The 23685-nt window shown below is 44.5% G+C and overlaps 1 protein-coding gene across 1 annotated transcript in view; it reads right to left on the reverse strand.

The window, feature by feature from the left end:
* The window catches only part of LOC311052579 (protein sel-1 homolog 3), a 49146-nt gene extending 25461 nt beyond the window's left edge, over positions 1–23685 (reverse strand). The window contains exons 1-10 of the mRNA XM_084067584.1: positions 23430–23685; positions 22474–22697; positions 17114–17436; positions 14357–14483; positions 10014–10138; positions 9197–9312; positions 6214–6263; positions 5199–5322; positions 3793–3928; positions 2885–3028 (exon numbers count right to left, since the gene is read on the reverse strand). Of these exons, the coding sequence (XP_083923710.1) occupies positions 2885–3028; positions 3793–3928; positions 5199–5322; positions 6214–6263; positions 9197–9312; positions 10014–10138; positions 14357–14483; positions 17114–17436; positions 22474–22697; positions 23430–23489 (1429 nt within the window). The 5' untranslated portion in view covers positions 23490–23685. The remainder of the gene's footprint in view (positions 1–2884; positions 3029–3792; positions 3929–5198; positions 5323–6213; positions 6264–9196; positions 9313–10013; positions 10139–14356; positions 14484–17113; positions 17437–22473; positions 22698–23429) is intronic.

The following is a 23685-nucleotide window of genomic DNA, read 5'->3' on the forward strand; positions in this document are numbered from 1 at the left end:
TTTGTTGGTCATCTGACGGGAAGTGCTGCTGAATGCTTATGCATGTCCCGTGGAGGGCTGATTTTGCTGTTGTTGACGATGGGTTGAGGTCAATGTTGTCAAAACCACCATTAGTGAAGACACCCTTAACTGCCTGAGGTGGGACCACCACACAAATCTGCTCCCACTGATTGATCACTGTACTCAATGTTTTCAAGCGATCACATGATACACCATACCTCGCTTATGCATGGTATCCACCTGGTGTTTACTGCCAGTATGCAGGTGCAGATTCATTGCCAGATACAGTGAAGCTGTGGTTCCCTTTCTCTTATGTGACAACTAACACTACGGACATTTCTTGGATCTGCATTTCACAGAGTTGTAAATGATTTGCTGCCCAATTGATGTAGCAACCTGGCACTTCTCTGGTTCAGGGGCTGGCTGGTCAATACCTTATCCATCCAGAAGCATCTTTAGGAACAATTGCAGCAGGGGAGGGATTGAATCAGGAGGCTGTGAAGGAACCTGTAGATTATTGTTTCATCGGAAGATATTCTTCCCGGAGGATTTTAGCTGCTCTGAAGATGATGGAGAGGAGACATCAGTAAATGTGTTGCTTTTCATGCCAACAACAGCTTTCAGGTCATCATCAAACAACATAACAGGGACCAGCCACGATCTAGTCGCACAGATCTGATGTCAATATCCTCTCGAAGGCGCGTGGTGTTACATTTAATAATAATTGATTGACTCAAACAATTCATTGAGGACATGTGCTCTCAACGGCGGTTTCCGCTTTTCTATAGAGTCTAGTCAGGCATGCACGATGATGCACTGCCTCCATAGCTACCATGTCACCAGCAGCTTGTTTAGCTAACAGACACTTGTCACCCAGCACCTGAGCACATTATTTCACTTTTCGATCCAATCCCAGGGTGGAAGCCGTCCTTAGTTCCTTTCTGTTGCCAACTTCACCACAGAAGAAACACGGTGTGGTTTATTCACATGAGGATGATGATGAGCATGAGAGTATAGCCTGTGCAGTGAACTTGCCACCACCATTCATGCACTGTGTTTTTAATGGGCTCACAGACTCTTCATGTCTTCTTCTTGCTCTGTCCACTTTTTGATCAATAATGGCACAGTTAACATAAAAAACATTCTGTATTCAATGAGAAAGTAATACAAACCTCAAATTGAACCTCAAAGTGTCTCAGATTTTCTGTCACCTCTGATTTAATCAAATTGTCGCAGTCCCTTGTGCAGAATTTATGTTTTGTGGCAGCAACAGGTGTAACTCTCAGGTGATAGCAGTCAGACGTATACACTTACAGTCAGACAGACACTAATCTCTCAAGACAGATTCAGAGCTCTGCAGCTGAATCTGTCGGGAGCTCCTGATACAACGTGTATAGTTAGGAATGTTAGGAATGTAAACAAAGACACGTAGACTGGAAGTGGAGGGCTGAGGGCGGACCTAATGGCCACGATCCTGTTATCCACATTCTATTGGGAGGTCCCCCCCAGAGTCAAATCTTAAGGAAAAAAATAGCAGAGGGTGCTGTTTTTTTCCTTTTTTTGACTGGGTTCCTAGATTGGACAGACACACATAGCATTTGGCATGTGCATAAGAGGTTGTACTTCTTAAAGTTTTTTTTATAGGGGGAACATTTTCATGTCACTTATTTTGTTGATGAAATGTGCATATTTTACCCCCATTGTGAGGGTAATGAGAAAACTATTGGGTTTTTTAGTCTTGGAACCTATGTAATTGTATTCCTTGGCTCCAGAAATGTACACTTTGACACCAATATTATCATCATAGCCCTAACAGAAGCAAAGATATGGGCTATGCTGTATTGCTGTAAATGGTGGCGGCCATTTTTTAAAACACAAATACTTTAGAAATTACGTCTTATCTAGTTTGTGTCTTTGGATAATGTATTTCCTATTCCCCTAAGGTACTTCCATGCCAAAGGGAAAACTAAATTAAAGTTTTAGAGGGGAAATAAATGGAAAGTTACCCGTTATTTACGTATTTTTCTAATAAAATGTGCATATTTTACCCCTGTTTTCAATGGCAATAAGAAAATGATTGTTTTTTTTGCCTGGAAACCTATTGAATTGGATTATTTGACCCCAAAAATGTACACTTTGACACCAATAATATTATTATAGCTTTAACAGAAGCAAAGATATTGGTTCTGCTGTATTGCTGTAAATGGTGGCAGCCATTTTTTAAAACGTGTATACTTCAGAAATGAAGGGTGATCTAACTTGTCTCTTTGGATAAATGTTTTCCTATGGCCCTAAGGTACTTCCATGCCAAAGAGGAAACTAAATTAAGGTTTTAGAGTGGGGAAAAATGGAAAGTTACCCTGTTAAAACAACATTTTCCAATTAAATTAGCATATTTTAGCCCTGTTTTCATGGCATTGAGAAAATGTTTTGTTTTTTTTGCCTTGAAACCTATTGAATTGGATTACTTGACCCCAAAAATGTACACTTTGACACCAATATCATTGTTATAGCTTTAACAGAAGCAAAGATATTGTTTTTGCTGTATTGCTGTATATGGTGGCGGCCATTTTTTAAAACATGTATATTTCAGAAATGAAGGGTGATCTAACTCGTCTCTTTGGATAAATGTTTTCCTATGGCCCTCAGGTACTTCCATACCAAAGGGGACCTTTGCATCATGACTTGAAGTCAACAGCCTATTTTTGGGTCCTAACACCTCCACTATACCTCAAAATGTTACTTTAAGTACTGTACTTGAATAAATGAGTTTCCATCACCAGTGTAGAGATAGTGATAAACAGTATACGGAGCACGTTTGAGGACATTTGCATAATGTCATGTACCTGTCACTATGCAAATAATGCAGGGCCGTATAGTATACCTGTTCTCAGAGACTCCTCTTGTGTCTGTAAGAAGTGGAACAGTGTGTTGTACTTGAGCTGTGTTTTCCAGCTCCACCGCTGTCTGCACGTACCCTGCTGTCTGTACCTAGACCACAATGTTCTGTAGTGAGGCCTGCACCGACCTGGAATGATACGATGGTAGGTTTAGGAGCAGGTTATTTCATAGTGTTCTGTAGTGAGGGCTACACCAACCTGAGATGATACAAGTTCATGTTAAAGTGCAGGTTATTTCACACAGTAGGACATACACATAGGGGTGTAACAGTTAATCAAACACATTTATTTCATTGATTATAGCAGGGGTCCTCAACAGGGGGTCCGGGACACCTAGGGGGTCCTCAGAATTACTACAGGGGGGCCGCCAAATCTTTGTGTGATATGGATTTTTTAAAAACCACTTCAACCCTACAATCCCTTTTATTCTGAGGGGAACATTAGCCGAAAATAACGCTCACAACGCCTCGCGCTGCGAGGCGTTGTGAGCTTGTAGATCTGCTATTTTCATTCATTTCTTTTCCATTATTTTCATTTCATTTCAGATCATGACATCTGTGAAAAGGTTTAATCTGCAACACAATTTTAAACAGTATGTATAGCGGGGGTCCCTGCTTCATCTCTCTCTCTCAGCTAGGGGGTCCTTGGCCTGAAAACGTTGAAGACCCCTGGTCTAAAGTATATCTAAAAGCTCACAACGAGTGAGCTTGTATAACAAAGTATAAACTTATTGACCCTTTGTCAAGTCTCTCTGTGTGTGTGTAAATATAGCCTGCACAAAATACATAAAGGTATTGTTTTTCTGCCACAGCATATGATCTCCTCAAATCAGAACAATATGATTAAGGTTAAGAATGTCTTTAACCATACTCATGAAAGGTGTATATCTCACCTTTGTTTAAGGGTAAATCGTGACTTTCAGTCACTTCCTGAAGAAAAGCTTTGGTGAATTTCTTTATTTCCACACACTGGTGATGAGTCTTATCTAGATCCTGTAGTGTCCTCTCAGGGAGAAGAGGATTGTTCACCTGTAACACATGGAAGACAATTACAGTTAAAGGGGTTGTACGTGATATTAACTTATTATCTGTTTAGCCACGTAAACCCTATATGGTTCACCGGCATCCCACACGGCTCCATACTGGTGTCTTTTCTGTTTTCGCTCTACAGTACATTGAATATCTACTGAAAATAGCAGATCATAAAGCTCACATGTTGATCTGCTTTTCTGGGAAAGTCTTCCCCACAATCAGGATGCTGGGGTTTAAGTGGTTAAAGTAAGTGTTAAATAGCTCTATATAGTAATCGTTGCTATAGAGCAGGGGTGGGCAACTTTGATGATGGAGAGGGCCACTATATTTCCACACTCACTCCAGAGGGCCGCAGACACCTCTTATCTCCGTATTTTAGCTTTTTTCATAAATTAATGCCGTACTTCGCCATTCTATGTCACACAAAAGTAGCAAAAATAGCACTGCTATTTTTGCTACTTTTGAATTGGAATCCTAGTTTATTCTTTTTGCTATTTTTGAATTGGAATCCTGAAAAGTAAAATTTGGATTTAATTTCAAATGCATTTAGTTATACTTATATACTTGACTATACTTAGTTAACTTTAACAACATAAATACAAATACATTGGACATAAAAAAGTATGAAAAATAGAATTTTAATACTAGTCATTAAGCTAATAATATAGACTGAAGTAATTCAAGAGGGTCATGTTTGCATGTTTGGAATTGTAACAGCTGAACTCAATAATATATCAGTATTCTGATATTAGCCTGCGGGCCAGTAGGGGGCCAGTTGCCCATGTACAGTATGCTATAGAGTGATTGTTTGTTCAGTAACAGGGGTCTTGCCATTTTGTCAAGCTCTTTAGTAAACAGAAAATACATTTCCAGGACAGGATACCAATCAGGAGAGAGAACTCATACAGGATACAGGATAAACAAGTGCAATTGGAAGTGATTACACAAAGAAATCAGCAGACGACATTGGAACTGGAACACTGACTGTAAAATCGAAGCTGATGAAGGGGTACTCTCTCCTGATTGGATGAAATTGGCAAACCACCTGAAAATGTATTTTCTATTTACTAAAAGAGCTGGAGAGACAGGGAGACCTATGTTAATGAATAAACACTCTATATCAATGCTTACTATCAGAATATAGAGCGCTTTTTCCCCTTTTTGTTTTTACAAAAAAACTTTTGTTTTAACAAAAAACGCATAGACCACCTTTAATTAATGACATAATAAATAGTTCACGGAGGAGAAAAAAAAAGCTATACCATACCTTATCAGTTCCTAAGCGATAGTATCTGATGGTCCCAAAATAGCCATAGATTCCTGGCATGTTCTTCCCTCCTCCAATCACAAAGTTACCATCAGTGTCATTGTAATGGATGCTGTCTGCAAAACTACAACGTAATTATAGACCAATGATCAGTCTGAGCAATGAGCAGCATGCAACATCACACAAATATAGTGGAAGGTAACTAAGCACATTTACTCAAGTACTGTACTTGAATACAAATCTGAGGTGTGTTCCCAATTATTTTAATACTTTAATACTTCTACTAAATACAAATATATTAATGCAAAAGATACATTGACACATTAAGACCTGGAACGCATCTGTGTCACTTTAGATTTCTTTGGCTATTAAAAAATAGCAGATATACAAGCTCATAGCGCGGCACCGAGTGCCGCGCTATGAGCTTGTATATCTGCTATTTTTGTAAAATCTTGAAACATTTTTCTTTTTTAATTTTTTTTCAAAAAACTGTGAGGATTTAGAAAGAAGAATCACCTCAGGTCTTAATGGGTTAAGTGGTATGATGATATTATTATATCAATATGATATAACCCAGCAGCATATAAACTCATTAACGCTCCACCATTACCAGCTGTATGACATTAAATTGATGAACAAATCAATACATTACTAATTACAATACAATACGATTGTGAAATGGATCATTCTCCATAATGAGTTTTACGAACTGCTTCTTTTTTTCGTAAGTAAAACATTTGAGTACGCCTTACCACTGTAGTACAGTATAGTAAATATATATTTGTCAAATACATTGCAAAGCTGGGACCTATCTGTCACATGTATGACTCAAGAATGACAGAATAACTTCTTGGATCAAATGACGTACGTGTGTCACTGCACGTCTAATATCTGTGACCATGAATAGTCACACGTTTTACTTGCGTTAGAATTTGTCTTCATGTCTGATGTGTCAGTTTAATGTGAACTCTGCCACATGTACCGTAGTATATAGGCAATCTTGAAAATGTCTTACTGGTATATGAACGTATGGGTCACATTATCCCAGGTGGCATCCAGCGTCACCTAGAAGTCACACAACATAAAGAACAGAGTGACATCTCAAAGACAGAAGCATATACAGAAACCTTGTATCTCCATATATTTATTATATATTTTTTCCCCAAAATATTTTACACATCTTCGTATGACGGTATAGCAGCAACAAAAAAAATTGCATCATAGAAGAGCAGGGAGACAAAATACAACCACCCCAATTGTATACGTTATATTGTATTAGCATAATCTAACATACAGATTGGACAAAATTACATTTTATCTGTCACAGGGCAGCCCGTGCCCTACATAGACACACTAAGTGGGAAGGGATAGTTTGTAGCATGATGTGGTTTTTACCTATTCATTCAAATGTAGAAATAACACAGACTTCAGGGGTTCAAACTGTATGTTTATTTAAACACTGTTTATTAGAAGTTAGAACTGATCTGAAATGTTTGTTTGTCCAACACAGTCTCACTCCGAAAACGTAGCCGGTTGCCTTTTTGTCAGAACCCCGCGACGGAGCCGAATGCCGTCGCTGGACGCCAGCGACGTAATTATGTGCCTTCCACGGTCACTCATAGACATTCATTGTCACCTGGCCTTTCCTCTGCAGTACTGGCACCCTCTGAATCTGACTTGTAAGTAACTGCCGAAACTGAGCAGGGCTAGTCCATTTGGTTTAAGAAGGGGTGGAACGTGCCAAGTACTGTAGAGGACGAGGGGTGTTTGACAATGTTAATGAGCAAAGTATTTCTATGTCTTTTTGAAGTAAAAAATGCAAACCCAAAATGGTGTTTAGTTTAAAGTACAATATCTATTCATGTGGTAGGTTATTTATTCATCAGATAGTTGTAAGCTTGTAGATAAGCTCATTTTGAGGTTAATTGTTTCTGTGCTTGTGGTAGGATCCACTCCGTATTTAAAGGAGGCTGCAAGTGACAGTCAGTTAGTTGAACTTGGCAAGCAAAGCGTTAACAGCCGGGAGACAGAGCTGCAATTTAAAAAAAGTCACATAGTGCTGCTTTAACACATTGACTACGAAGGAGATAATATTATGTCATCATGGTGTTTATAGTGATTAAGCAAGAGGGCTCTCTTCGCCAACCTATGAATGATGCCTTAATTGACTTCGAGAGAAGGATACACCCGGAAATGACGTCCTCTAAAACATGTTCACCCCATCCGCTACAACAAAAAAATAAATTAATCTCGGATTTCTTTTCCCAGATTGCATCTTTGGTGAAAATGAGCTACAGAACGGACGATCGCGGTTACAATGTTTATTTTTCAGATGAAAAGAAGAGAGACTCGTCTTTCTATACCGAGACGTAGTTTGTTTACATCCGGGTTGATTTTTTTTTTCTGTGGATCGTCAAAATTACTCAAAATAAGGTAAAACCACTGACAGTGGCGGATTAATTAACCCACGAAGACCTGAGGTTGTGATTCTACAAATACCTTCTAAATCCAGTTTTTTGAAAAAGATTATGTTACTGTCAGTGGTTCTCAATCTTTTTCATGTCAAGGACCCCCCAAAATGTATATGTATTTGTCCGCGGACCCCCACCTCAAAATATTTCGTTCCAGGGACCCCCCAGAAGCAAAGATTTGAGTTACAAATCTTTGCTTTAAAAATATATATATATTCAAAGATTTGCACACAATTTCACGATTTCTGAAAAATAGCAGATCTACAAGCTCATTGCCACGCTATGAGCTTGTAGATCTGCTATTTTTGAATAGCCAAAAGTGCAAAATAATGCTTTTTTAGCTCAAATCTAAAAATGACACAGATGTGTTCCAGGTCTTAAAGGGTTAATTAACTAATACCTGGCAATGAATGTGTTAAGTGTGTCTGTGGGGTTTTATAACAAATATCTAACCGATGGAAAGTATTAACAAGAGCTTGTGACTAAAATAATAACTACCATCCATTCCAACTCAACACAGCTTCTTTTTTTCTTTTCCATTTCCTGAAGAGTATACTGTATATTTCACATACAAGGTTTCCCCCCCGACTATGGACTCCACAGGCTCTCTATACTGTAACTGTACCCAGTGAACAGTGACCGCCACTGAATTACACCCTGCACCGCACTGCCGTCTGCCAGCATCCCATTGGGCATCCTATAGCTACACCTAACCCCTTTAGACCGGGAACGCATCTGTGTAATTTTTTTCATTTCTATTCAAAAATAGCAGATATACAAGCTCATAGCGCGGCACCGAGTGCCGCGCTACGAGCTTGTAGATCTGCTATTTTCGAGAAAAAAAAATCTTGAAAATGTGTGTGAATATATCAATTTTTTTTTAAAGCGAACATTTGTAACTCAAATCTTTGCTGCTGGGGATTCTACAAATGTCTTCTAAATCCTAAAAGTTTTTTCCTTATGTTGCTATAATCAGTTGTTCTCAAACTTTTTCATGTCAAGGACCCCCCAAAATGATATGTATTTTGGGCACGGACCCCCATCTCTAAATATGTTGTTCCAGGGACCCCCCCAGAAGCAAAGATTTGAGTTAAACATTTTCACTATTTCACAAATACAGTGTATTATATCCAGATTCAAAATGTTCACAATAAAAACAAAAAAACAGATCTACAAGCTCATAGCGCTTTTGGTCTGCTATTTTTGAGCCAAAAAAAAATCTATAAAATGACACAGATGCTTTCCCGGTCTTAATGGGCTAAAGGAAATCAAACATTGCATTATGATGAAGACGACAGTTGGGGGGGGAATGAAAACACGGCTCGCTCGCGCGCGCGCGCGTGCGTGCGTGCGTGCGTGTGTGTGAGAGAGAGACCGTGGTGAGATGTGCCGGGGTCACTGGGGCCACATTTGAATTGTCATTACTTATATGATCCAACGCCTCCCCGAGGCGCCCGGCCCGCCCAGCCTGCCGCGCCCACCCACCCACCCACCAACCCACCCACCAACCCGGGCCCCGGTCTATACCTTGGAGTCTCGTATGAAGCAGTCCAGTCTAATCCATGTCTGCAGGGGGAGCGAGGCGGGCGAGGAGAAGGCCTCATCTCTCCCACTTGTCAGACGTGCCTGAATTATGACGTCCCCTGCATGTGAGATATGACACATCATATATCTCACCACAAGAGAAAGGCTTTTGTGCACACACACACACACACATGCACACGTCACATGCATGCACGCACGCACACACACACACACACACACACACGCACGCGCACGTCACATACATGCATGCATGCACACACACGTACGCTCACGAACACACACACACACACACACACACACACACACACACACTCACGAACGCGCGCGCGCACACACACACACACATGTCGCATGCATGCACGAACACACACACACATGCTCACGAACACACGCAAGCTCGCACGCGCGCGCACGCACACACACACACACACACACACACACACACACACACACACACACACACACACACACACACACACACACACACACACACACACACACACACACACACACACACACACACACACACACACACACACACACACACACACACACACACACACACACACACACACACACAGCCCCCTGTGCCTTCATTAATACATCAATAATACACTCTGTCCTGCAAAGTCACCAAACACATCATCGCTCACGGTGACATCACATGACACAGCATTGTGATTCTGATCCGTTTAACACAGTGGCTGTTGTCACACATGTTCATGTCAAGGACTCACGCCGCGGACCCCCCACATGAAAATACCCCCCCCCCCCCCCCGCCCATCCCCGGGCCACTCACCTTTGTTATTAAGATGCAATAGAGGAGCCAGGTATTTGTTGTTGGCATCCACGTGGTTGATGATGCCACACAACCTGCCACTGTTACACCACTCCAACAGGTACAACCACACTGACAGAGTGACACTGAGAGAGAGACAACAACCATTACTGTTACACCACTCCTATAGGTACAACCACACTGACAGAGTGACACTGAGAGAGAGAGAGAGAGAACAACCATTACTGTTACACCACTCCAACAGGTACAGCCACACTGACAGAGTGACACTGAGAGAGAGAGAACAACCATCACTGTTACACCACTCCTATAGGTACAACCACACTGACAGAGTGACACTGAGAGAGAGACAACAACCATCACTGTTACACCACTCCAACAGGTACAACCACACTGACAGGGTGACACAGAGACAACCACCAGTGTTGAATTCGTCGACTAAAACTATGAAGAAAAATGTTCATCAACTACCTTTTTTCACTGAAGAAAATGAAATAAAAACGTAATAAAAACTGAGCTATGATGACTAAAACTATGACTGAATATACTGACAAATTCGGCGACAAAAAAAACTACACTAAAATGTTAGTGAGGGGCTAGTGGAGAAGAGATCCAGTAGAACTAAGACAAGTCATCATAGGTACGCGCGTGTGTCACAGACCGAAAATAGCTGATCTACAAGCTCGTAGATCTGCTTAAGTGAAAATCAGCCATTTCGATGGCATCACGGCCGGCCCATAAACAATTTTACTCGACTAAATCAACTGTACATTTAGTCGATTAACAGTAAAACATTTCAGATGACTAAAATATGACTAAAACTAAACAGAATTTTATTCGAAAGACTATGACTAAAACTAGAAAACTAGAACTAGAAAAAAAATCTTAATTCTTCGAAAATAGCACTTATACAAGCTCACAATGCGTTGCATTGCATCTCAACGTGATGTGTTGTGAGCTTGTAGATTGGCTATTTTCGAATAGTTGATGTATAAAAAAGGATTAAAGGATCACTTCAACCAACCCAGGCGGGTTTCTGAACTGTCCACAGCCCTCCTCTGAGGCACAGAGTGAGACAAAGATGATACCATAATTATCATATTGAGCATTTGTGATCTATGAAGATAGGTTAAAAATGGGTGAAGTGGTCCTTTAAGGTGGATCAATTATTTTGATACTACATTAACAACTTTAGCTGTGGACCCACTGGAACCCCCCCTAAAGGACCCCTGGGGGTCCCCGGACCCCAGTTTAAGAACCACGTGCTATACAATACTGTCATGTCTGCTGAAAAGTGGGGGGGAATAAACAGCTGACCACACAGTATGGTAGCTGTGGTGAAGCGTGAACAGCATGCGTTGTGAAGCTGTCCATGAAGGCGTTGGTAATGACGGACATGGAAGTGAAAATGAAAAGTGGAGCGAGGCTGTGTGAACAGGAAGCAGTCAGTGACCTGTTCACTGTGACATGAAACCACTGAGGCTCATGTAAAGACCTCCCACGTGTCCACCTGAGCTACTCACAGTACCACTGGAATAAAATACACAAAATATGTACTGTATACTGCACTGCCCTGGACTGCAGTGACTGTCAAATATGTTCATGTCAAAGACTCCCAAATTGATAAATATGTATTTGGCCGCAGGCCCTCATTAGAAAATATGTTGTGCCAGGGAGAGGAGATTTGTGTATTATTGCACATTTGCAAAAATAGGTTGTTTCGATTTGTTCTGAAAATAGCTGGGGGGAAAAAACAACCATTAAAGTGGTTAAACAGATTTTGATGCTGTATTAACTCATGTCGCTGGGGGCCCCCTGGACTCCTATGGGTCCGCGGACCCCTGTTTGAGAACCACTGCTGTACTGTACGTTCATTGTCCTGTATGAGTGTGACAGTGTCTTTGTTTATCCCCATCATAAATCATTTTTGCAAAATTGGAGGACACATGTTTCTGCGTGCGTGCCTGTGTGCGTGCGTGCGTGCCTGTGTGTGTGCCTGTGTGCGTGCGTGCGTGCCTGTGTGTGTGTGCCTGTGTGCGTGCCTGTGTGTGTGCGTGCGTGCGTGCCTGTGTGTGTGTGCCTGTGTGCGTGCCTGTGTGTGTGTGCCTGTGTGCGTGCGTGCGTGCCTGTGTGTGTGCCTGTGTGTGTGCGTGCGTGCCTGTGTGTGTGTGCCTGTGTGTGTGCCTGTGTGCGTGCGTGCCTGCGTGCGTGCTATCTTTGTGGGGACCCAAGGGTAACAAAACCCAGAGAGCAATGACCTCCAGGGGAAATGTTTCTGGTTCCTGTGAGGATGAGGTTAATTGTTTATGATTAAAAATATATTTATAGTTAGGGTTATAATTAGGAAAAGATTCAGGTTGGGGTTAGAGTTAAGTGAGTGTGAGAGTGTGTGTGTGTGTGTGCGCGTGGCTGTGTACGCATATGGGGGACTCAGCTTTTATCAGAACCAAGCAGTGATGGAAAAGGCACTCTGATGTAAGACCAACTGATGTAACATCAACAATTAAATATATATACCCGCACATTGCCAATTTGCAAAGTCAAGAGAAAAGTTTGAATGAAGCAACGTGTCGGTCGTGTAGACCTTCTTCGGGTAAGCGCCCCCCCCCCCCCACACACACAGCTAAAAAAGCACACCCAGTGTGAAGTGAGTGGTGCCTTTGATGAGTTCATTATGCGCATGTTTTGCACTCCTGTTTGTGTTTAATTAGTGTAACTGGTTGCATCTTTGTGTTGCAATCAGCTGCAGCTGTTGAGGCCAGACACAAACATGTTGAGGCCGTCCGCAAACATACGGACGGACAGACAGACACACCAAGTCAGTCCTCAAAAAATCCCCACTACATGGTTACAGCCCTCCCACTCTGTCTGCAGTGCTGGTCCACTGTTGTGGTTTGTGTCGCAGGACTTGGTAGGTGGAGCTGGGAGGGTCATCAGCGCTGATGTGGAGCACCTGGGCCTAGTGCTCTCAGGTGGAGCTGGGAGGGTCATCAGCGCTGATGTGGAGCACCTGGGCCCAGTGCTCTCAGGGCTTATTTTCCACTTTGACCCTCATCTCATTAGCTCCTGAGTGTGTTTGTCTGTCTGTTTGCATCCATGCATTTACACACATCCACTCACCTACTGTCACGGTGCGGGGCAGAGAGGTGTAGGACCCAAGCGCAGACAGTGAAGCGGAGACAGAACGAATCAGATGCAGGGGGGATTTATTACTTAAACCGGGAATATAAGGACAACAGGTAACAGACAGGACACAGCAACAACATTAATGAACCAACACAGACTGGAAACAGAGGGGCATATAAATAGACAGGGACTAACTAGGCACAGGTGAGAACAAAGGACAATTAACACATGATTGGCTGTAACAGAACAAGACACAGGTGAACTACAATTGCAAAGACATACTGGTGAGACAAGACAGGAAGCAACAACTTGGGCTGACAGGAAACACCACGACAACACCACAAAATAAAGGTACAAGGAGAACAGGGAACAATACAACAGAAAGAGTGGCCAAAAGGGTCCAATACCATATAAGGTCAGACAAGGGCTAAATAATAAAGTCACAGTCCACGGTCCGAGCCGAGGCGCAGACCGTGACACCTACACTACCAGTTTGGTTGATTTATCTTCATGTCTTTAATTACATTTCCAGTTTATCATGTTTGTTTTTAAATTATCCGTGCATCCCTCTTATTTTCGAAATCTACAAAGTGACTCCTATTGAAAAATGGACACTCAAGAAAAGTAACTGTAACAACCACAGGATGTAGAGAGGGGGCTCCAAGGAATACAAGTTTGGGAACCAGTGAGATTCTAGAATAAACCCTAACAGTATATGCAGTGGTGGAAAAATATATTTTACTTGAGTAAAAGTAGCAATACCACAATATAATACTGTGTTCAAAATGTTTGAGTAAAAGTACAAAAGTATTAGCATCAGAATGTACTTAAAGTACCAAAAGTAAAAGTACTAAAATGTTTGAAAATAGCAGATCTACAAGCTCACAATGAGTCACGATGCGACGCGTTGTGAGCTTGTAGATCGGCTATTTTCAAATAGCCTATGTATAAAATAGGCCTAAAGTGGTTAATGTATGTTTTATAATATAATAATTAATATCTGCAGCGTAACTAGTAACTAATTTTTTCAAATAATTGTAGTGGAGTAAAAGTACAATATTTACCTCTGAGATAGTAGTGGAGTAGAGGTAAAAGTACAGAAAATTAGAAATAGAAATACTCCAGTAAAGTAAAAGAAATACCTAAAATGCTTTAGTTTACTTTCCACCACTGCCTACAGTATATGTAAACAACACTAGTTTGTTTAACAGTCCCACCTGGGTCTGGTGACAGCCGCCAGCCTCTCTCTCTCCAGGTGTGTGTTGACAAAAGGCAGGAACCTCCTCACCACCCCGAACTGCTCCCCACTACTCGCCAGCGGGAAAGTCAGCAGGTCGACTGTGGCTGTGTGTGTGGACGAGACAAAAAACAACATTAAGATTCACTTACTGATCAGAACCTGACTTTGAGAATGCCCTCAAACCATAACAAATAAGAAAAACAAACACAATCCCATTATGGTGTGCATTCTTCTCAGTGTGCATTTACCGCAGTGTGTACAAATGGAACCAAATGGACTTGGGTTGATTTGGTTCCATTTGTAAACTTCTCACAGTTAAACCTGCAATCCAGAACTTATTTTGATAAGATGTGATTTTTAAATAATATTTATGGTAGAGTATGTTACTGACCCTGGTTGTCAGTTAGGACACCAACTAACTGGTTGACAAGTAGTTCTGCCTCAAGCTCATAAGCCCTATATCTCTGCTGGCCAAGCAGGGCATGCCTGTCGACTGATTGGTAGAAATGTGTGTCTCCCTGGACTGGAGTGACCTGATATCTGCCCTAACCTGAATGGTTAGACTGCATACCACTTGGGCTCTAATGCCTGACAGTGAGTTCCATTCCAGGCCGGACAGGCCATTTGCTATCTGTCACTCCCCTTCTCTCTATCTTTTTTCCATTTTTTTTATTACATTTTTATCCCACAATTTTGTAACCCATTTTTTTCATCCAGTGCCAATTGCCTATGTAATCCTGGGCGCTACCCTCCCTCTGCCAGCCTAGGGAGAGCCCAGAACTGAGCTCATGCCTCCTTCAATGCATGAGGAGCTAGCGAGCAGCTTCTTGTCACCTGACAGGGGTGGAGTTTCGAAGGAACACGTTATTCCAACCAGTTCCTTTCCCCTCCATCAGGTGCCCCGGATGACCAGGGGGAGGCAGTATAGAGAACAGGATTACTGCATGTTTTTTTGTGAGGGTACCTACCCTAGGGGACATGGGGAGAACATGCAAACTCCACACAGAAAGGCCCTTTCACCAACTGTCATGTGGGAGAGACCAGGGTTTAAATCCTGGGTAGGATATTATTTTAGCTAGAGAGACCGTTGTGACGTGACGCTCTAGTACGTGCAAAAAGGGAATGGCATGGATCGGTGCAAACAAATGTGCTTCTTATGAAACAATACCATTTTACTTTATTATTGGTTTTCGGTCTTGCGTGAGACACAGCAGCCCCATATGCAACACGTAATACACGCTTTATACTTGCGTGGATTTGGTTCCTTCTTGTGGCTTTTGTCGCTTGAAAATTAAATCTATATTTTGACAACCTGTCTTCATTTTTCATGTTGCAGGTCCCTGCACTACGATACTTAGGTCATAGTTTTTGCGCTAGGACAGACACATCTATCACTTTATACAATGTCTGTCTCACAAACTCAATGCTGATACCTGTGTCTGTTGGCACCTGCAAGACAATGGTGGTGTCATGGAATTCTGGATCAATCAGCAATCGATGAGGCACATAGGAGTCCAGACAATATTCTAGGTGGTGATGTTTTATGTGATATCATGGTCAGAAGTACATTAACACTCATGTCAGTGGTCCGGTAGTTCTGCCTCAAGCACAGGCCAGAGATCATAGTTATATTGTAGCTGCCTGAAGGACAAACTGAACCATAACAAGATAGGCTGCACCAAAACAATAGCTATTAGGCCTAGGCTAGTGGAGACATTTAGGCTCTTACAAGCTGTCAAATATAATAATATATTGTAGAAGTATTATAAGTGATGGTAAAATATAAAGGTTAGATACAAGCAGCCATATAGACCAATTATTTGTTCACTAACATTGAGACTGGACGCACAGGTGATTGTTTCACGCAATCAATTCTCAACCTGTTGTTTCGGGGTGCGCTGGTTTCAGCACACCCCAACCCCCTCTTCTGTGTTGGCTAGTGAGGCGCGTCCTAGCGAGACCTGACAGAATGGGTTTCATTGCGCACATACTGGTTGCACGCATACTGGTTCTTATCAGTGTGACGTTGTCTGTTAAGGGGTCTATAATTTCTTCCTCAGTGGGCTCTGCCATGCCATGAATACCCATATCGTCTCTGTCCGGTGGAAACCTTATGTCCAAAACTCTTACTTTTCCGGATTCAAATTCAAAAACATCAAAAGTAGCAGATCCACAAGCTCGAAACACGGCGCCACATTTCAAGCTTGTAGATCTGCTACTGTTGATGCTTTCGTGTGATCAAGTAGGGTGTTAATTTACAAAAAAAACACAAACATTGTAAGGGATATTCACCCCCAACATTTCTTTTTTTCCTATCGATTAGTCACCCCATGGAGACTTGAATTCATGGATATTTTTTTAGTTTTTGTCGCATTCCTAAGCCAATAACTTGAAGACCGGCAGCGGTTCCGGTAGGAGACCTTTGTGTCTCCTACCGGAACCGCTGCCTGCTGGGTATCCCTTTAAAATATGGAGATAAGAGGTTTCTGCCTGACAGCGACGCTATGTGTGCAGAATGTAGCTTTAAATGAAAAAAAATAAAAATCTGATTTGACAGGGTTAGGGTATACGGTCAGTGAGTGTGACGCTGTGTGTGTGTGTGTGTGTGTGTGTGTGTGTGTGTGTGTGTGTGTGTGTGTGTGTGTGTGTGTGTGTGTGTGTGTGTTAAAGTGTGTGCAGCAGTGTGCGGTGTGACACCATGCCACAGTGTGTGTGGTGGTGAGTGAGGCCTGACCTGACTCGTGTGGACACTGATAGATGGTGTGTGTGGTCAGCCGCCACATCAGGCCAGCGGACCATGAAGGGCACGCCGTGGCGGGTCTGCGGGGACGCTCTGGGACGGGGACGGTCCGCAGCACTTTAGAGTCCCTCCACACGGCCTCGCCGTAGGATGACGAGGAGGCGGAGGAGGAGGAGGGGGAGGAGGAGGAGGGGGAGGAGTCCACGTGGACGAGCCACGCGCGGACCGTCACATTCTGGGCGTCCACGACGCGCCTGTTGAAGAAGTCCCGTCGGTACATGACGGATGGCGGGAATTTGAGGAGCACCCGTCGCCACCTGGGGATTGATTGGCCGTGTTGGAAGAAATACAGAGATTTTTGAATAAAAGTAGCAAATACTCTGTTACGTAGTAACAGTAAAAAGGCCTGTATTCAAGATTTGACTCGAGTAAAAGTACAAAAGTATTGGTATCAAAATATACTTATGGCTGTTACAAAATGTCTGTGCAGAATGTCCCATTTCACAAGTGTTTTCAAAAGGTTTCAAACGTTTGTTGAAAAATAGCTGATCTACAAGCTCACAATACGTGAGCTTGTAGATCGACTATTTTTTAAGTAGATGGCGTATAAAATAGGGCTTGTTGAGGAGTTAGCCTCAGTAATCTACAAGGACTGTATATTTCTAGGTGCTGGCGGATATATGACCGCTGTGGAGTGTTCCACAGGCCCGGGGAATTCCCTTAATCACCTAAGTAGTTATGATGAATGGGCCTAGTTTCTAAGTATATTATGAGTATATATGACTCTTTCTATTGTTATAGATTATTGCTATTTATCCCTGTGGAAGCCGCCGAACTCTGTCCGGCCGCGCCCTAGTATTTATGGGCAGGATACGATGTCATGCGGTCGTAAGGCTACGTCACACTGGCGTTGTGTCCATATTTGGGACGACTGTCTCGTCGCCATCGTCGTCTTGGTAACACTCCCCCCAGTGACAGGATAATGTCACTATTCCACCAAACGATGATGTTCGTTGTTATTTCTTAGCCTTTGTCTTCATGGTCTGGATCTCCTCCCTGATGGTTGTTGCTTCATCTGGCAGTTTAGGGAGTTTGATCAGCCGCGCCACGGGCCTCGTGTAGGTGCGGTCTTTCACCTGTACCACTGCGGCTCTGACTCGATCATCCCTACCGAGCACGACACTCTTGACTCTCCCTATTGCCCAGAGCGCTCTGGGGAGCTGAGGGTCGATCACCAGGACAAGGGTGTCGACGGCGATGTTCTCTTCCTCCGTCAGCCACTTATTCCTAGGTTGTAATGAAGGAAGAAAATTCCTAATGTAACGTCTCCAAAATTGATCGGCTAGGATTTGGGACTGCTTCCATCTCCTCCGACTTAGCATTTCACTCTCTGGATAGAGGACTTGAGGCAGTGAAGGGTCTGATCGCCCTATCAGGAGGTTGTTGGGTGTCACTGGGTCGGGGTCTGCTACATTCGATGATACATAGCCTAGAGGCCTGGAATTTAAGATGGCTTCGATCTCGATCAAGGCGGTATAGAGTACCTCTTCGGAAACTATCTGTGTTCCTAGGATCACCCGAAGGATTGTCTTCGCGGACCTCACTTCCCTCTCCCATGAACGAAGGACCACGAAGGAGCGATGTGGATGGATGTGCTATGCAGCTGGTGCAGCGGTGTAGCTGCAGGGAGGCTGGCCTAGATGGTTCAGGAGGAACTTGTGTCTGTGACTGCAATGTGCGGTCACTACAACATAGAACACCATGGTAACAAAACCAAGAGTAACAATCAAATTCACGTCTCTTGATTCTGTTACCTGACTTCTTTGTGAGTCGTTATGGTTTGGGTCTCCTGGTCTTGTGCCTCGTTCCACCTCAGTCTCTGGGTAGAAGACTTGAGGCAACGAGGTTTCACTGTTCACTGGGTCTGGGTCCGTTACATCTGACACGTGGCCCAAAGGTCTTGAATGGCTTGAGTATAGAGCTTCTATCTCGATCAAGACGGTGGAGGGTGCCTCCCCAGAGGTCACCTGCGTTCCTAAGACTTCTCGGAGGACTTGTTGTTCTAAGCCCGAACGCCTGCCGGCTATGAGTCGGCGTGTCATGTTCGTGGGTGCACCGCTCTCTGTAGGGACTCTCTGCGTTGTTAACCGTGATCGCACTGGGGGCCTTCTCTTGATTCGTGGACCTCTCCCCCCCTGGGGGCATAGCATTATCACTTCTAATCTCATGGCGTCGGGGAGAATGAGCAGGCACTGCTGCGAAGTTTGGCATTGATGTTGGGACGGGCTTTGCCCAGCCTGGTTTGATTGTCGGGCAATAGCTATCGCTGTTGGCCCTAATTGCATGGACTCCTTGTGGTGTCCATGCGCTCCTTGTGGCGACTTCAGGGGATCTTCGTGTCTGGGGACAAGCTGTAGATTGATGCCGTTTGTTGCGGGAGGGGGGTCTCCTGCCTGCGGGACTGCTCCCCCCTGGACCGCCTGTGTAGCAGACGGTACAGTAACTGTAGGGGGTCCCTCATTAAGGCCCCGGTCGTCGTCTGGGAGTAGATGACTGTTTGCGCCTTCACGACTGCTCCCCCGTGGAGGGGTGGACGTCTCCGGCGCTATGATGTTAGAATGGGGATGGACATCCCCAAGGCTATGTGGCATGGGAGCGACCGCGAGCTCCGCCGTAGGCTGTTGTTGGCCTATCTCTTGGGAGTGGAGCGCAAATTGCAGCGGTTCTGCAGTGAGGACGGTGTCCAGGCTAAGCTCTGTGCTAGCTGGTATGGTTGTGCTTAGCACGGGGTCGGTGTGCTTGCTGTGCTTCTCAGGGGTGGCATGTGTTGGTGCGGGGGGCTGATGTGGGGGATTGCGGGGATTGACATCATGGAGGACGAACGCATGGTCCCTGAAGCATACCGCGCATGAGGATTTGGATGCACAGTCCGCGTTCTGGTGCTCGCGGCCGCATTTCCTGCATCGTTGCTGAGTTACGACCCAGTCCTCCCTCTGCTGCTTCCCCAGTGCCATGAAGTCAGAGCACTGATTGATGAGGTGGGGAATATCGCAGTATGGGCAGAGGGCCGGTGTCAAGGCGGGTGTCGAGTGGTGGCGTGTCGTACCGCCGACTGTGGGTACATAATTGAACAATGTGGAATTGGGTGTATGCTTTCCGCGTCGGTCTTGATCGCGGGGCCAATTGGTCCGGGGGGACCTACCGCGGCCACGGGAGTTGTCATTCCCCCCCCCCCTGTATCCATCGGAGGCGCCTGGGAAGTTGATGTACCGGCCGGGGTAGGCGGGGTCATGGGGCCGCCGTGAGTCTGCCACCGCCGGTCGCCCATAGGAAGACTTGCGGGAGACTGCGCGGCGCGTGGCGCATCTCGCCACGAACGCGGACAGGTCGTCAAAGGTCACCTTCATGCACTTACCGTGTATCACCGCCACAGTATCGAACCATAGCTCCTGTATGTCGGCGGGTAGCCTGTCGGTGATGCGTGATAAACCGTCGGCCCCGTCTCTGAACTTATCGCAGGTCCCGGCGGATATCCACCTGCTAATATTCCGAAGGAAGCCGGCAAAATCATCATAATCCTCGACCGTCACCAGCGCGGGCCAGGCCTCGGCCCGCGTCTGGAGGGCGATCTGGACCTCACCGGGGTTGCGGTAGGCACGATCGAGTTTGACCCAGGCCGCCTGAAGGCCCCCTTCGGGTGTAGGGTGTAGGCGGCAGCTTTCGACCATGCGGTGAGGCCGCCCACGCGTGAGAGAGGACAGGATGCCGAGCTTCTCACTCGGGCACTTCCCCGTGGAACAGTTATCGACGTCGGCCATGAAGGTGGGGTAGGTGAGGTGGTCACCATCGAAGACCCGGATGGGGGCCGTGAAGCGCCGGTCTTGGCCCTGGCGCCTGGACATGTCTGCAAAGTCTCGACGTTCCTGTGCTAGAAAGTCGAGAAAGTCCTGACGGGTCTGTGTCAGATGATGCAGGAGGAGGGTGGAGACCGAGGCGGCCTCGGAGGAGGAGTGGTCCGGAGGGGGCATGGAGCCCGTTGGACGTTCGGTAGGGTGGTGGGCGCCGCGTTCGGCGTTGCTGCCGGAGGTGGAGGATGAAAGCTCAAGGTGCATCGTAGCGGCTAAGGCAGCTACTTGGCGGGACAAAATATCCATCTTCTCATCTCTGAACTTCGACCTCTCCTGGGCGGAGGTCAGGCCGGTGGCCAGGACGGCCATCGCGGCGGACATTCTTTCGACGGCCGAGTGGAGCGCTGTCGGCTCGGTTCCCGGTGTGGGGGAAACAGGGCTGGCCATCTAAGCTATGTAAATATACTCGCGGGCTGTGAAGCACAGGCTAGCGGTCTCGCTGGCTAGGCGGAAGGCTCCTCTTTGTCTATTGAGGAGGCTCGTTTAAAGGACCAAATGTTGAGGAGTTAGCCTCAGTAATCTACAAGGACTGTATATTTCTAGGTGCTGGCGGATATATGACCGCTGTGGAGTGTTCCACAGGCCCGGGGAATTCCCTTAATCACCTAAGTAGTTATGATGAATGGGCCTAGTTTCTAAGTATATTATGAGTATATATGACTCTTTCTATTGTTATAGATTATTGCTATTTATCCCTGTGGAAGCCGCCGAACTCTGTCCGGCCGCGCCCTAGTATTTATGGGCAGGATACGATGTCATGCGGTCGTAAGGCTACGTCACACTGGCGTTGTGTCCATATTTGGGACGACTGTCTCGTCGCCATCGTCGTCTTGGTAACAGGGCTTAAGTGGTCAACGTGTGTTTTGTGATAATAATCTAAATCTACAAAGTAACATGTCAAGTTTTCAAGTAACTCTAGAGGAGTAAAAAGTACAATATTCTCCTCTGAGATGTAGTGATGTAGAAGCATAAAGTATTGAAAAATGGACATACTAAAGACATGCTGGTTTTACAAAACATTAAAGCCTTCATCATGGTCCTTCAAACGTGTTTTAAAAGATTTTAACTGAAAATGATTGGACTGTGACATCAAAGTCCACGGGCCAATCACAGCGCTTTTCTGGCCCTAATTATTCAGAAAACTCCAGACCACAGAACATCCACTAAAAGGGGGTGTAATTAAGGTCAGAAAACCAAAAAATAAACCTAAAAAAAATAATAATTACATTTGATTGTCATGAAACCTTTAGGTGCAGTACTTGAGTAAATGTACTTAGTTACTTTCCACCACCAATAATTAACTTATGTTTTTCCTGGTTAAATACAATGTTAATTAAAAATGGTGGTGGGATGATATCTCCCCATCCCCTGGATGGGGAGATATCATCCCCGTCGGCAGCCTAATATATGACAGATGGCGGGGATTTGAGGAGCAGCCGTGGGCACCTGGGGACGGGATGGTGTTGATGGGGGCCGCTAATCCATCTGGTCCTGAAGAGGAGCAGCTCTGTCCGGTGGGCCGTGGAGCCCACCACCACCTCCAGCGCCGGGCGACACGGCCCTGAGCACCGGTAGCGCACCTCGGCCACACAGCCATCTATCACTTGGTCACAGGCCAAGTCAAACCTGATGAACGCGCCATCACTCATCTGGCTCTCTGCCGGCTGTCCCTGGATGACATGATGGAATGGAGAAGAATTTAACTTTCACTTTAAATTAAAACTATTAAAAATGCGGAATACAATCTGTCGATTCATTAGACCAGTCATTAAAGGCCTAATGCAGTTAATTGTGGAGGGTTGTCCGTTGCTCCGATGGACAATTATTCCGAAGTCTCAATAGTCTGAAAAATGTGGTTTAGTGTGAGGTTAGGGAAGGCTTAGTAATAATGCATTCTGTCAGACCACTGTCAGTACTTCAGAGTAATGACAATCATTACTCAGACAATTAGCATGACACCTAATGTTTTACAATATTAGCCTATATTTACTGTATTTGCTGTATTTTTTTTGACTGTGTTTTTTTTTCAATGTGAAAACTTTCTTATCCAACCATACATCAAAATATCTGTCTATTTTACAAATATTACCAATGTAAAGAAGGCTATTACAGGCCTCGAAATACAGCATACACAGTTTAAAACGTGTCTACTGTGGATGCAATGCGAGCTTGTAGATCTGCCATTTTTGCTATTTTTGCCTGAAGAAGGTCGAAACGTTGCAAAAATAAAAAGTGAGTTTCTTGGAGCTTGAGAACAGTGTGCAGACTTCCTTCGTCTTTTCCTTGATTCTTCCCTTGATGTCCAGCACCTGGCCTAAATGCAGGCGTGGGATGTGCACACAATATTCTCTTAGATCTGCTATTTTTGAAATGTTTTTTTTTTAAATCAAACAGTTCCTTACCATCATCATTAGAACTGCAGCGATAGCACATCCTACCACGGTGCAGCGTGGCGTCCTCATTGTGCAGTCTAGACACCACACTGTATGGTTATTCTCTAGAGTATACAGTTCACCTTTTTAAATTAAACTTTCCCTTTAAACTTCATAATTAACCCATCGGACGTATAAAAGGAGATAAGGAATAATCTATGCCCTGTGGATAAACTTACACTGACCCAGATCTCTCTCTCTCTCTCTCTCTCTCTCTCTCTCTCTC

Source organism: Gymnoscopelus microlampas (genome assembly GCF_963454915.1).
Source record: "Gymnoscopelus microlampas genome assembly, chromosome: 9".
In the NCBI taxonomy this organism is placed as follows: domain Eukaryota; kingdom Metazoa; phylum Chordata; class Actinopteri; order Myctophiformes; family Myctophidae; genus Gymnoscopelus; species Gymnoscopelus microlampas.